This window comes from Haemaphysalis longicornis, unplaced genomic scaffold (assembly GCF_048455015.1).
Source record: "Haemaphysalis longicornis isolate Haplotype H1 unplaced genomic scaffold, Haemaphysalis longicornis Haplotype H1 scaffold_9, whole genome shotgun sequence".
Taxonomy (NCBI): domain Eukaryota; kingdom Metazoa; phylum Arthropoda; class Arachnida; order Ixodida; family Ixodidae; genus Haemaphysalis; species Haemaphysalis longicornis.
In genome coordinates, this window is record NW_027526460.1 from 133,671,021 (window position 1) to 133,686,870 (window position 15,850).

Below are 15,850 nucleotides of genomic sequence, written 5' to 3' on the forward strand. Positions count from 1 at the left end.
AGCAGCGTCCTCGAGTGGACCTCGATTGGGTGAGAGGGGTTGGTGGCAGAGTGTGACCTTTTTTGGAGCAGCAGCGGCCTCTCCTTCCTCTTCCTCTGGCCAGCACGTGTTCCTGGTGGAGCGGCGGGAGGAGTTGATGAAGCGGGCCGTGGACTGGGCCAGCCAGCACGTGGGCGTCCAGCTGGCCTTCCGGGAGCCCCTGAGCCGGGCAGCCGCCCACGAGGCCCGCCTGGGGGCACGCTACAGGTCAGTGCGGGAAAGGGGGGAGGGGGGAGAAGACAGAGGAAGCTTTGTTCATTATTGGGGGGGGGTTGCGCATAAGCCGCAGTGAGGTGTGTGCAGGCCGGTATCATTTTCTCAATGGGCGGGGCATGCTGCTGCTTGATGCATTCAGGCTGCAAGAATTGGGAATTGTAAATATATGGCTAATCAATCAATTCTTGCTTGCAAAAAACACCTAACTGTACTTTCCACTGCATGTGGCTCACGTACTCCCTACTTCACACTAGGGTTATTTTGATGTCAAAAAAGGCAAAACGTTGATTCAGTCATGTTCAGGTTTATAAGCATATGGAAACAGATTATAATAATGAATACTGAAAGCAGAAATGGCCTTTTTAGCTCTGAATTTCAGTATTGGTTTCCCTTGCCAGGTTAAAGTGGCAGTGATTGATTGCAGTTGAACTAACGTTGCACAGTGTCTCGTTAAATTTGTGTACTGTTGTGCTGCCGAGCACAAGGACGCGGGTTCAATTCCCAGCCACAGCGGCTGCTTTTCTGATGGAGGCGAAAAGCAAAAACGCCTGTGTGTATGAGATTTCGGCGCAAGTTAGAGATCCCCAGGGGGTAAAAATTAATCTGGAGCCCTCCACTACAGCGCGCCTCATCGCGTGCATTGCGTCGGCGTATTAAACCCTACAATTAATCGAAAATTATGTACAGCGTGTCTTCTGGAGTATTCAGGACACCTGATGCGATGTCGATGCTCCTTAATTCTTCCGACATAGTTTTTTTTTGCTTTTGAAACGATTAAGTGTCCCTGTGGGCCAACTAGGCTGCTCTAAGTCTAGGAGCATTCATGGTGGTTGTAATCCGATGGCAAGCCTCCGTCAGCGTCTTCCGGGGGCGTGGAAGTGGATTTCTGGTTAAGCCGTGGACTTCTGTATGTGGAGTTTGTGGCAGTCCCTTGATGTGGGCATTGTTGGCTGTACTGTCTGCTCGTTGCTCAAGCCCTTGCTTCGTACTGTTCTAGTTTTGTTTGCAGGAGGACATTGTGCTCTTCCTTTTACAGGAGCTGTGTTTCCTTTTGAATGCACATTTGTTCCCTCTACCTGCACGTGGCAAACGTAGCTTTGCGAGGCAAATCGTTGCTTACTGTTCACGTGCTTTGACGCCATGAGGTGGCAAGTGGCGCTACCACGAGCGAGTGCTCTGGGCCAGCTGCCACTGGGCACTTTTTCCCAAGCCAGCAGTGGTGCCTCTGATCCCCCGTTCTCCCTTGCTTGCAGCACGGATGAGGCGCTGACCTCCCTGTGTGAGTTTGTGGTGCACAAGATATCGCCGCGCCACGAGGTGAGGCTGCCCAGCCTGTTGCAGGGCCCCTTTGCTGACCCCCTCCCCCTCTTAGGAGCCCGTGCGGCGCCTGCTGTGCCTCACGGAGAGCTGCCTGCTGGAGCGGGACCCGGCCACCTACGCCGTGGTGACGCTCAGGCCCCTGGCTGACGTGAGTGGCCCCTCTGTCTTGGGGGGGGGGGGGGGGCTGGGGCTGTTGGAATTTCCTGTTGTCGTCGTCACTGTTGTAATTGTGGTCGCTACCATCGCTTCATGTAGTCGCAATACTAAAGCACCGGTAAACTCGTTTACGCCTCACGCTAGGATGTAACGCTTAATCAAAAAACACCTGGACACTCGTTTGCGCCTCGCGCTGGAGATCTTCGGGCTTCAAAGACTCAAGACTTTTACAGCAAAGCTGTGTACCTCTGCCCCCCAACGGTTTAATCTGCGTTGGCAAAAACACCAAGGTGCCAAGTATACACTTAAGCACTGCATGCTTCACCACCCCTGGTCGGGTTTCGTGTCAGTGGAGGCGGCCAGGTATTTTTTTTGTGGCACCCAGCGACCAGGTGGGGGCACGACCGGAACTGCACAGTAAACCCAGGGCCAGAGGGAGGGGATTTGCCTTGTGCGATTTGCCACGCTCAGGGACTGATCGTAACAAGGTGCGCTCTGATGAATTCGTTTGAGGGTGGGGCTACACGTTCCATCATGTACTGTACACATTGCGGATTTGGAAGTGGGGGCTCGTGACACGGCATCTGCTCGGCCACCAACACGGGTGCCAACCCTTCCTACTTGCAACTGTGAGGTTGTCACGATGCTGCTTGAGTGGCCAGCATGCCAAATTTGCGTACTGGCTTGAGGCGGCTCAGTGCCGTGTGATTCATCCCCACTACAAACCCAACTTGTTTATGTAAGAGTTGAACGTGCACGTAATGCCCTGCAAAATGTCTAAATATTTGCAGCACTTACGAAGCAAGTGCACCTCAGTACTGGGGAACCACAATTCTGCTTGGGCAAACTAAGCTTTGGGGAGGGCTTCCAAACAGATTATGGAACACCGTCTTGTAGAATGTCATTTAATTGAATTATTTCATCAGAAGCACTTCACCGAGGCTCTTACGGCAAAGCAGTATATGTCCCGCACCCCCTCTTTGCTTTTTATTTCGGTGAAGCCACTTTACTCAGCACCGCAGCTCCGCCCCTCTCCACCAGTACCGACACCTCTTTCACACGTTCTATACCCCTCGCCACCACCGATGCCTCTTGCGAAAATTGTGAAATCGGCCAACACTGGCGCTGCCGTGGTTATCAGCAGTTGCACTTCTAACTCTCTATGGGGTGGATGCGGGTGGTCCGCTTGGGAGAAACAAGAGCGAGAACAGAAGGAGCGGCGGTGCGCATAGAAGCACGAATTGGCGTGAAAACAACGCAAAGCCGCTGCCACAGAACGTGCAGCACTGTCATTGCTGTCTCAGGTACCACCATTTCGAGTAGCTCAAATTCCTCTCGAATGGAGAGCAACTTTCCCACTTGGAACACCTGCAGGCACGAGCCAGTAATTCTTGTGCCGCTTGAAAGGCTTTTGGAGCGCCATTTGCCCCTGTGTCTTTCACGTCTGAGCAAGTGCACGTCATCGGTTGCCAGTTTATACATGCACGGAGGGGTGGCATGCACGCGCAGCCAGGTTTCATGCCCTCTCCAATGACGTGTCCGTTGTGCTGGGGGGAGGTTTAAACGGGAATGTCTCGTGGCTCAGTGCAACCTGCCTGCTGTCCTGTGTGTTTGAGTGGTTTGGGTTGCTCTGTTACACAGACAGTAAGATGCCTACAACACAGGAGGGAAACGGACAGTCAAATGTTTTCTCTCTAGAATGAAGCTCCAGCCCTTCCCTTTGAAGTTTCATTCAGCTAATTGGCTAGGAAGCATGCTCAATCGCAAATGAGAAACGTGTTTTGTTTCGTGCATTATTTTGACTGTAGCCAGCTTTGCTGGTCATCCTTCTTCACAGATTGCAAGGGCACTGAATTTTTTATTTAAAAGTTTTAAAGAAATAGATTTGCCCTGTGCTGTAGAAGTTTTCTTAATGATCAAAATTTATCGCCACAAATTACATTGTCAATTGTGTAGGTTGCTGTCTTATCTTGGTCCCCTATTTGCTGTCTTGTTTCCCCTTAACAGTTTCACTGCCCATGGAAAAAGCAGTGATTTTTGGTAGTGTGGCAAACAATTTTTTTCCCGGTTGCAAAAAATGTGCAACATTTAAGTGCATGGTATTGAATTAAAGAAGGGTGTATTTCCTTTGCAGTGGTAATTGTTTCAAACTAAAATTTTCATTTGGAAAAGAAAAAGGAAAAAAGCTGTACGAAAAAAGTTTTGGGAAAAAAGACGAAAAAAATAAGCAACAATGTTGGTCTTGTTCCACTCAGAAAAAACAAAAAATTGAAGGTATAAATTTTGTATATATATATTATCAGTGCAGAACTCCTGCAAGTATCGACACCTAACTGTAAAATTTATTGAATTACAAAAAAAGGTAAGCATTAATGCGTGCGGGCCACTGTGTAAAGCAGTTCCTCGAAACATACGTTAGCCACACGTGCATCGCAGAAAACATTGGTTTTCTGCTCCGCTATTTTGTTTTGGCACAATTCACAGTTTCGATACTTTTCCATTTTCTGGAGCTTGTGTTGAACACGGGTATCAGGGTCTGGGCCGGTTTGGCACACTGTCGCTTTCAGTGCTGGAATCCCATAAATCCGATAACGAAGATTTGTACTCTGTGTCGGCGCTGCTTATGTCATCCAAAAAGTCGCATGTAGAATCTTTTAAATTGCTAAAAATTCAGTCTTCCTGCAGCGCTGTAGCGTGTAGTGTCAATGCCACCTTCGTATCATCCAAGCACCCATCACATGTCACTGGGCACGCTTTAAAACCTTGCGGCGCACATATGAACAAACAAGAGAGGATGTAAGTGTCTTTACCACTCAGTCGGTGGCGCCAGCTCTTAGAGCACACTTGGGAAATGCCAGATTCAAACGGAAAAACATCAAAACTTAAACTTTAAAGTGTCGATAGTATACCACCGATTTGAATAGGCGTGTGCAGGAAAGTGTTAACTGTAGTTTACCATGGCATTCCTGCATAACTCTCATTTTTTAGTCTATGTTCCCTTTGTGGGGGAATATTTACCCTAAATATTGCCCGCCCTCCAGCCAGCCATGCAGTAAGGTTGGGCCACCAGTGACGTTACTCTGAAGTTCTTCAAGAAAGCTAGGCTGGTGTGACGTGAGTGATAGAATAAAATAAAACGCGCGGTGCATTTTATTTTTTCCAATTGCACACGTCACACCAGCGTAACTTCATTGAATAATTGTGGTGAACTGCAAGAGTTCTCATGCCGCCACAAAATCGCTCGTTTATTGCTACTTCTCGAGCTCTACCGTTACACATCCATTCGTAAGGGTTTCTTTAGGCCACCCCCTGCCGCCTTTCTGTGTCGCGATCATCCTTTTAAAATTGAAGCCCTTCACGTGCCGCACAGTAAATTATGTCAGGTCATTCATACCGCACCCAATAATTACTGTTATAGGGGAAATGAATGACTGAGAATGGCCAGCCTGTGTGAGCAGGAGAATGTGAGTGCTTGGTGGCGTGCGGTGCGAGGAGGGGTGCGTGCCTTGTTGTCGATGCAGGTGTGCCGCCTGGTGCGGTCCCGGGACCAGGTGCAGCAGTTCTCCATCGAGTACGCCCAGGGGGACGCCCGGCACTACAGCTCCAGCAACCGGTCAGTGGTGGTGCCTCCTCGGCTGCCGCCCACGCCTTGGGGGGTGTTCTTGCGGCGCTGCCTAAAATGCCTGCTCCACCCGAAATGGGGACTGCCATACTGCAGCAAAGCAGTTACGGGAATTTGCAGCTTAATACAAGTCTCGCACGTCTTTCCGAGAGAGATTTCCTTTTTTTTCGGGATACGGCAATTCAGGTGCTTCCAGGCAGGCGGGATACTGCTGAGGAGTAACTTAATGAGGAGCTTGATGGTGAACTTGACAGGGTTCTCATTCAATTCAAGTATCAATAGACTTTTCACTAAGGGTAGGCAGGCACTCAGAACTTTCAGACACGAAGCGTGTAATGGGATGTTCAGTTTGAGTTGCAGTGTTTAGAAGCTCTGATTACTTTCAGAGTATTTCAGATTTCAAAAATACAAGTGGATACTTGATGACACTCAATTAAACTTTGTTTTTCAGAGTCGAGAGACAGGGAACTGTCAGGAAAAAACTTGCATGTAATGTGGGCGCATAGGTGTAATTTGGACCACTCCTTTGAAATTTGGAGCAAATGTGCAAGCACTAGTGTTCAGTTGCAGAATGGAGCGGGGGTGCTTTCTTGGCACTGGCGATATCAGACCCACCGTCTGTGCTCCATTGCAATCCACCACTCTTTGCACCCGATCACCACCATGGACAATATCATGGGCAGCTGGAATGGTGTCCAGGAATGCGGCAGCTTCGCTAATTCTCGGTCGAAGTGCTCACTGGTATCAGTCTTTGGTGTGCAAACATTTCTCCCCTATAGCCACCACAGAGCCCACTTTGTGGAGGCTATTTACGACTGTGCCTTGCCTATTGTGTGGAGGTCAACCATGAGTTTTCTTCTCAACCAGAGGTTGGTTAGAAACCTTCGCATCAGCTGAGTTCAACCGAGGGTTTGCCCTAGGGCTGAGGGGCAAAGATATGAGGCTGGTAATGTGGTGGGCCAAACAGTTGTCTGACAACAAACTTGCTGGCCTGACTTCTCTATACTCAGGGACAACTTTCCTTGGTAATGGAGTGAAAGCTAGAAGGTTGGTTTGGGGGAAGGGGGTGGGGGGGAGCTTTCTGCTTTGTGTTACTGCGCCAAGTTACAGTGGAACTCCGATGGTACATCCCCTGGTCTTACAACAACCCACTTCTTACGACAAATAACCGTGGTCCCGGCGAACTCCCCATAGAAACAATGCATTAAAAACCCCGATACTACAACTCTTGGGTGCACGCAGTCCGCTTCATATGACGGACTCTGGCGAGGATAAACCAGCGTTTCTCTCATCTTTTACACTGCTTCGTCGCCTCATCCCAACCTGTAATAATTCTTAATCCCCATCCACGCTGCTTGATGTGCAAAGGTCCACAAACGATTTGCTGAACAGACGCAAGCAAGCAGGCGTGTATTGGCGGGCGGGAGTTAACCGTCGACGTCCCCACGTGGCAGCAGAACACCAACACACCAATCACGAGAAGTCAAAGTCCGAGTGGCCGGTGGACCGCAGATTTAGCTCCCATCGGGTTGACGAACGTGAAAACACATAGTACAACGCAACCTTACGGCGATGACTGAACACCCGTTTTCCTCGCCCGCTGAAGTTTCTTCCTTTCGCAGCACTCTCTTCCCCTCTTGCTGCTCTGCTTTTCAGTGTCTTTGAAAGCTGCATTATCGCTTGGTTGCTTTCTTTGTACTGCCTGATACTAATCCTTCATTTAATTGGGCTTGGCAGTTTCGCAGTCTCGCCTTTTTCCCTCTCAATTCGCTTGGCTGCATCAGTCCAACATGGGTCAGCCTTCTATCTCACGCGCGCGCGAGGTGGGGCTTGGTGGACCAGTGCCCGACAGCGTGGGGTTTGCGTGGCGTGCGGTGCATGGCTGGCGGGCTAGCAAAGAAGCCATGAAGGGAAGGGGGCACAAAATAGGCGTTTTTTTTTTTTTTTGGAAACTTGGGATTTTAGCTAAAGGTTTACACATTATGTGAGAACGCACTGAATATAGTACAGTGGAATCTCGGTGATACGAATTCGGTTGATACGAATTTTCAAAATTCCCCGGTGAAAATGCATTGTATGCAATGTAAAAAAATTCGGATGATCCGTACGCATTTATCACTCCTGTGCGGGAGATACGAACACGCGAGCCGCGAGCAGACGACTGCGGCGTGGACGGGAGGCGGGAGTGTTGGTGCGGCCGTGCGGCCTTGGTTGCATGCGGGCACAAAAGCATTAGTCCTCCCCCGCTGACGGTAATCCTCCTCGTGGGTGTTCCGAACAGAACGTTTCGCCCTCTCGACACCTGGTCTTTCTCCCTCCCTTCTTTTATATCCCGCTACAATCTCTTCTCTCTATACCTTTCGTTTCCGCTGGCTGCAGCTCGGGTTCTTCTAGCGTCCATTTTTGTATTACACTTTTTTTAATAAACCACGGCAATCAAGCGTTCCCTCATTTCTGACGGTGAATACCTTCGCCATTTTGCCTTCTCCACAACCCTCGCTTCCGAGGTCTTGCCCCGCACTCTAGTTACCCTGTTGTCGCCTTGCCGTGTTGCCTGCGCCACTTGCTCGTTGATTATGTTGAAGTGTGAACCGCGTGGAGCGTTTTCTGCTCACGAAAACACGCCGCCACGAAATACCACCCGCATTCTGCGCACGGTGCGGCAAGCGGCGGCAACATGGCGGCGTCACCGGCCGCAAAGTGGTGCGGGTAGCTCGACCGACCGCTTCTGCTTGTACAGTAAAGGAGCTGATAATGTGGGTGAAAACGACACTATAAAGCATCGTCTGCGCGGGTAGGAAAAGCGCCAATGAAATATCCGCAACCGCGGTAAGCCTAAACATCTCCCGCGGGGCCAACGGGCTGTCCGGAGCATTTTCAAACTGCCGCCATGAAGAGCGCGCCTCGCCTCGATGCATTGACGCAAGTCGCCAGGCTCCTCCCACTTTTCTGAGCGAGGTAGAATCTGTCGCGGTAGCGAAATCGTCAACGCGGGCGTGAAAATAACGCGCGCGCAACGCCGACGCACACAAATCGCATGCGGTTCATGTGCGCACATCGCGTCGACGATGAGCACGCGTTCTTTTGACTCCCACGTTGACGATTCGGGCCGGCACCCCGGCACCAGCCTCTACCTCGGTTGCCGCGAACGGCAGTGGGAAGAGCCTCACGACTTCCGCCAATGGAGAGACGTGTGCCTCATGGCGGCAATATTGAAGCGTTCGCAGCAGCTGGCTGAGCCACCTCCGCGGCAGATATTTAGCGCGGACGGCATTTTATAGCGAGGTTTTCTCCCACACTGTGAGCTCCTTTCCCGCATGAGCAATTTAGTTCACACCTTGAGCTGCGTTTTAACAAAAGGATACAAGCGGTCGCTGAAGCTATCTGCACCTCTTCACGGCAGGAACCGCCGCCTGTCACATGCACGGCACTATTCCATTTTTTCTTGTTTTCTGATGATACGAATTTTCGGGTGATACGAATATTTTTGCCGCCCCTTGAGATTCGTAGGACCGAGATTCCACTGTAGTTTAAATACGTTCTTAACCCACCTATTGTGTGAGACCGTCTACTAGGCCGGCATTTACCCAAACCCCGGTCATGCGGCTCTTTCGCGTGGTCCTTTGAAAGTCATATTATCAGGGTTCCACTGTAGTTCCCAATAAACTGATTTTGGTTTCAGTTTCGGCGTGACAAATACGCCTTTGCTACGGTTCATCTCATTGTATAAGCTTCGTGGTTGAGTGCGCTGAACTACAATCACCGAACATTCAGGCATATTGGCGCGTCCTTCCCTACGTTTCAATTGTTTCTCAACACAAGCCAACGCTTTTGCTGGAGAACTCGGACCGACTTAATAAATTACAGCATGGATGATACCGTACAACTCTGTGTTATTCAGAAATGACGTGAATTTTGTCAGCGCTGCAGTTTTGAGGGCATGCACTGACACGTACATTTTTCTTGGGCTGAAACTGGCCCGCACAGCGAACGTGTGTAGCATGCTTAAATAGTGCAGGCACGGAATAACGAAAGATCAGCATGCACGCACTACGGTGCGAAGTCGGATCCCATTTGGATCGCATTGTGTGTTGGGGGGTGGTACTATTGTACTGTTGCACTCTTGTCTTTCCGTAACTCGAGGTGGTTTTGCAGTCGCCAAACGAAGCCGTTTTACCCTTTGGGGACTTCAGGGTATCACTCAGGGTACAGGATGGGGCAACACTCGCTTACGCCGGCAAGCTGTCTAACTGAACGAAATGTGGAAGTGATCGAGAGTCCCGGTTGCGCCATTCTCATATACCTACGTTGCAGCCAACTTGCGTCATTTGTTTCGGCGTTCTCAAGCTTCTTGAAAATCTTACGCGCGAGTGAATTGGTGACCTACTGTAGGGAAAGGAGGCATCCGTCAAGTAGGACGGCATGTTTTTTTTCTAAGGAGAACCTAAGTGATGCCAGTGGCGAACGCTGCAACCGAAAAAAGCTAAAAATCTAAAAAGTAATGCTCTCTGTTTCACATATTCAAGGGTAAAAAATAAGAACTGCATATTTTTGCTTGGTCCTGTGGCTGCTCTTCACATGAAGGCAAAAAGTGAAAACGCCTGTGTGTGGAGATTTTAGTGCACATTAAAGATCCCCGGCAGGTGGTTGAAATTAAAGCCGGAGCCCTCCACTATGGTACACTTCATAGACCAGGTGTAGATTCGGCGTGTTGAACTCTACAATCATCATCAGCACTCTGCCGTGCAAATTGCCAGTTTGCTCCCAACATTCCGGAGATGCTTTTCTGGCACTCTTATAGCGCTTTCCATTGGGCGAACAGGAGCACTTCTAACTGCACTCAAAGTGCTCTCGCAAGGTCTGGCGTCTTCCAGTGGTCGGGCAGGAGCAGGGGCGTTGTGTTTCATTGGTCGAGGAGGAGCACTTTTTCGGCGCCGAGAACAGCCGAGAGCAGTTCTCGATACTCCGTCGCCAGTGGCGGAGTAACAGGGAACGCTGAGGAAGTCACATGACCTCTTTTACATCACTTCTGGTTTTATCCCCGGGGTGGCGGAGGAAAAATGGTGGAATCCAGCAGCCACGATAGTCGTTCAGTGCGTATGGCAGCAGCTAAGCTCCGCCGTCTGAACGAGGAATTGCTGCTACTTTAACACTCGTCGCCTACTTTATCATTCGTCGCCATGAGGAAGGCAGACACAAAACCACTGGCACGTATCTGGCAAAACTGGCGCGGAATAACTGCGTGCGGACAACGCGAGCGCGCGAAATGCTCCGGGAAGCAAGCGCGGGGAAAGTTTGGTCACATGACCCTTAACATCACGCCCTCCCTCTCTTTTCTCTGCTCCCGGAGCAGCGCGAATGTTTCATTTGCGGAACGAAAGCACACGTCCCCGTTACTCCCATGTGCTGCTCTGGCTGCTCGCTGCACTTGCTCCTGTTCGCCCAATGGAATTCGCCATTAGTTCTCTTTGGTGCTGCTTGTGCTTTTGAGTTGTTCAATTTGTGAAGTGTTTCTGCGCAATAGTTGTGTCATTCTTTGGTTGCCCCCACCTTCTCCCCTTTGGCAGGGACGCGCTGCTGGCGACACTGGTGGACGGGGTGCGTGCGTCGGGCAACGAGGGTGTGCTGGTGTCCGGCTGGCCGGGCCAGTGGGGGCGGGGCCGCCGGGTGGGGCCCCTGGGATGCCCGCCCGACGAGGACGTCGAGGCCAGCTACCTGCGCATGCTGCACACGCCCCCAGCCATGGGTGCGTGTACTGGTCAGGGGCACGGGGTCGTTGTCCACGTGAGTCTGTGAAATGGGCGAGACAGTGTCTGAAGCCGCTCTCGAGCATGGCAACTGCTGCAGCTGGCCACAGCGCGTGCAGGGAGCACCAACACGGGGGTGAGAAAAAAAAAGCATTGCCGTTCTTGGCTCCCCGTCATTTACAGTTCATAACTCGCTTGTGGAAAGGTTAGTGCCCTCTAGTGATGTGGGTATGCGACCGCTAGATGCTAGGCCTAACATCATGCTTTGACATCGGTGCCCTCAGCTGAATGTACGGTATGTCGTATGTCTTGTCGTATGTCGTATGTCTTGTCGTATGTTGTATGACAACCTTGGCATGTTGTATGACGTGTCATGACATCATTTTGCATGTCATAAGGCTTGACCAGAAGGTTGCCCATTGTTGAGCCTAAACATTGAACGTTAAGCCTAACGTTGTTAAGCGCCATTAAACGTTCCTAGGCTTAATGTCCTAGACTGGCACCAGTTGGAAAAATGACTCATTCTTAGACTTAACATGCTGAAGGAGTATCTACAGTGTCTCTTTTCCGTGTAGAAAGAAATGCGCAAAACAAATTGGCACATACATTCACCTTTGCAAACATCAGAGCTTAAAAAGCCTCGTACTGAGATTGCCCCTGCATAGCTGAATTTGGCGATAGGGTTTTTTTTTTTTATTATTATTACTGACAGGTACAGGAGAGAGGTTGTTGGAGCATCTTAAAGAGGGAGAAAACAGCGGTGTCAGTCAGCTGTTCATTCGGATGTCTTCCTAGATTGTGATTGCTTTCGAAGGTTATTGCATGTGCCCGGTGATTATGTAGTTTTTGTGGTGGGTTTCTGTTTTATGTAATTCTTTCCCTGGCTGGGGACATTCGAGATTCGTGATGACACGGGTTCACTGCATGTGCGTGTGTGTGATTTCTTCCCAAGCGAAGTTGGCAGTGCTTTCTCTTTTCCGTCTTGGGAGGCAGTGGGTGCAGCTGTCCCTGGGCGTGTGTGTGTGTGCAGGGAACTGGAGCTTTGCTGAGCTGCTGCTGCGCTTCAACAGCAACGTGCCTTACAGTGGGCTCCTCAACACAACCAACAAGGAGGCAAGTGGCCTGGGGGCTCTCTTTCAGGGGCAGGGAAGCTTGGGTGGGGAGGGGGACGCCAGCGGCGGGAAGCATGATGTTTGTGACAGGGGCCCAGCTGTCATGCTTGTTGCTGCTTGGTCCATGCACTACTCAAACCTTGGTGTGCAGATTTTTCAGCATGTTAGAAGTTTGGGCTGGTTGGTACATCTTTTGCAGACAGCGGAAACAGTGCAATGGAAGTGACAAAGAAGGACAACCAGACGATGCACTTATTTTTTAAATTTCCCAATCTTTGCTCCTAATAAAAACGCGTGTTTTCTTTTTGGCGATTTAACGGATGAACTTATCACTGTACTTTCAGCTTAATGAAGTTGGCGCACATTGCTTGTATGTACCAGGGCTTCCTTTTGATAAGTAAATGGAATTATAAGCCCAAGAAGCCAGTCATTTCCGGGCGTCCTTGAGTATGAAAACGTAGCCGGCAAATGGCACTCGTCAAGCAGAAAAGCAGACCGTACCGCTGAGCTGTCTCCAGACACATGCAAGCGACAATTGCTCGCCTGCCCAAGCCCTGTCCGTGTGTTGTGGATTCGCCGGGACACGCTTCCTGCCCACACTGGCAGATCGTGCCTGCCACCGAAGAGACCTCCCAGGGCCACTACCAGTTCTTCCAGTATCTTCCGTAGAACTGTTGGTGGAAGACGAGAACCTCCGCCGCGCCACGCGTGCTTTACTTCCACCGCGTGGAACTGACCTCCCCAGTGGGCTCGCTTGCTGGGAGGAGGTCCTGCTGCGGAGGCTTCGGGTTGGGGTGGCGTTATCCCCAGCTGTTACCCACGCTTGGCCTGCCCGATATCGCGCCCCGTTTGCGGATACCTGCCCCTTCTGTGTTACTCCTGCGTCAGAAGCCAACGTTGAACACCTGTTGTGGGCTTGCTCAGGTCTTAGAGACGCCCGAATGCAACGCCTCTGAGGCACAGGGCTCCATCCTGGGAGAACCCCAGATCTCAAGCGTTGGATATCGGAACCCCAGCCCTGGTCTCTTGTTGAATTTTTGCGTGAAACAGGTGCAGTGTTGTACCTTTAACACTTCCTGTCATGCCGTAAGGCAATCTCTCGCAAATTAAAAAAAAAAAAAATCGTGCTGGGTGCTTTTGTCAACAAAAACTTGGGGGGAATTCAGACACTCTGGAAAGAAGCGCTGAGTGGAGGCGGACTCCGGACCACTTGGGCGAGGACCAAAGACAACGAGCATAGCCGCTGTCAGTGTCTGCCAAACACGAAGCACATTCATTGCAAGCGGCGCGCAAATCATGGGCGCCTTTAGGTGGGGCTTTATACTTGCACAGATTGTGAGGGGCACACCCAAACTGGTTTTGAAGCATTGTGAAAAGTTCATAGCTGGGCTGTGTGAACACTGTAGGCGCTGGCTTACTATCGTGGGAAATATTAGCCAAAGTTATGTATCCTACATTGTGCTTGTGATATACAGCTGGTGCTTTTCACATTATTGCAGCAGTTTTGTTAATCTGACAGCTGTGACGATTGCTCTTCCCTCCTCTAGCCTTATTTGGATTGCTGAATTGTGCAGACCTTGACGTAACAAAGTTCGCGATGGAACAAACTTTTTGGCTACTTGCGGGACATTGTAATGTCGATGTTAGACTTGGCTAGTTTTGAGCCGCTTTCTGGAATACCACTGTAGTGAGCACATTTGGAGGCTGCACCAGGTTTATCAGCCATTTAGAGCGAACAGTTAGGCTCGTCTAAAACAGATGGCACTAGCGCCACACTCCACATTAGTGGCCTTTGAGCATGTGACAGTGCTATGACATGCTGCTAAGGGAGCCGTTAGCAAAATAAGGAAGGCTCGGGGAAATATTGTCAACTCGGTTGGATGGAGCTCATGTTGGTCGTCACAATGCGAAACAGAACATTTGTGGAAGCGCTCTAATGCACAGAAACATACCAAGGTCTTGGCGTGAGGTCACCACTCATGATTCAAGCATTTGCTCCCGACAGGTTTGGTTCCCTTTGTAGACTCAACACAGCATGCTAATTGCTACAGGCAGATCACACAAAGCGTGGAAAAGCAGCGAAAAAATGTTTGCATTTCTAAATCGCAGCTGTGGCTCGAACCTTACGTTTACCATTACATTTTTCATCTTCTGTTGTGTGGAAGGTGATGGCAGAGTAGTCTTCTCACCATAGAGTAATCTTCTCATCACCAATTCAGTATATCCTCGTAGAAACTGCTGCCAACTTCATTAGAAAGTTTCATTAGACAGTAGACAGATGTGGAATGTAAACTTGGTCACTTTCAACCTGCATCTCTTAGTTCGCTTGGTGACTACTGCTCACTAATGCTGGAAACTCGCCCACATTGCTTGCTATTCCTGTATTTGTCAAGAAGCCAACCCCTGATTCATTTTTTCTCAGGGAGCCCATGATAGCTCAGAATATGCCCGCTAGTGAATCCTTCCCGTGTTTCTCAAGTTTGACTCAATGCTGAGATGTCCCATTTAGATTCAGAGAGTTTGTGCAGCACTGCAGAGAAGCAGTCATTGCTAGGAAGAGTCTGAGTGTCAAATATGGTGACATGTAGTTCCCAGTAGCATCGGTTTGTCTGGACCCAAGGAGGGCTAGCACCTTCTGCTGTACTGCTGTCCTGCCTGCTGCCTTGGGCAGGTGCTCAACAGCAACTGGGGACGACTTAAGTCCGGGAAGTTGTTTGCCAGTTCATGTGGGGCGGTCTTTGGCCAAACACTGCACTAAGGAACCCCATTCCTTTTATTGGTGAGGATTTGTGTCCTGGGGAGCCCTTTCTAGTATGCATGCTTATTAGGTGCAGCCTCCCTGGTGCCTGGCAATGTTATATAAACCTAGATAGACAGACCGGGCAGCATTTCAGGCCTGTAAGGGTAATGGAGGGTGGCACCCCATTAGAAGGTGACCAGACACACAATACCGTATTTTTGCGCGTATAACTTGCCCCTGCATGTAATTCGCACCCCCACTTTCACACCGCCGCAAAAAAAAAAAAAAAAAAATCTCGCGTATTGCCCACACATTTGATACAGGAAAGCTACTGCTCAAGCAACACATCACATACTATATGTAGATAGAAAAAAAGTGTATATTTAGCAAGTAGAATACACTGACTGCAAGGCGAAAGTCGCAATTCATCAATAAAATTCAGTTGTTAGAGTGCGCTCGTCCTTGTTTTTTCTTCCTTGTCCTAGTATGTTTTGCGCAATTGCTGCCACGGAAGGCTTAGTCAGAGTTACTACGTAGGAGCTTCACAGCACAACGCGAATTCCCGTGAAGCTGCGCTAAAGAAAAAAACCCCGCGTATTATCTGCACCCCTACTTTGCTACTGAAATTTTCGCATTTTTGGTGCGGGTTATACGTGCGAAAATACGGCATTGGGCGCCCTTCGTTGATGTGCCCAATATCTGACATGAAAGTTCAGCTGCCCATACCTCCCAGTCATTAGGCAGTATATGAGGGATGGAAGGGCAAGGGCACGTGAATTGCAAGTTGTCGCATGCCAGAGCATTACAGTCTATCATGCGGGGTCCACCTACCCCTGAACCCACCCTGATCTTGCACCTTAACCAGTGTAATCCTGCCCCCCCCCCCTGATGGTGTGCA

General features: G+C 50.0%; 1 protein-coding gene across 1 annotated transcript in view; it reads left to right on the forward strand.

Moving 5' to 3' along the window:
• Positions 1-15,850, forward strand: part of LOC144152801 (dnaJ homolog subfamily C member 13-like) — a 133,328-nt gene that overhangs the window by 12,763 nt on the left and 104,715 nt on the right. The window contains exons 5-10 of the mRNA XM_077684265.1: positions 104-246; positions 1,509-1,572; positions 1,628-1,723; positions 5,253-5,344; positions 10,921-11,099; positions 12,131-12,213. Of these exons, the coding sequence (XP_077540391.1) occupies positions 104-246; positions 1,509-1,572; positions 1,628-1,723; positions 5,253-5,344; positions 10,921-11,099; positions 12,131-12,213 (657 nt within the window). The remainder of the gene's footprint in view (positions 1-103; positions 247-1,508; positions 1,573-1,627; positions 1,724-5,252; positions 5,345-10,920; positions 11,100-12,130; positions 12,214-15,850) is intronic.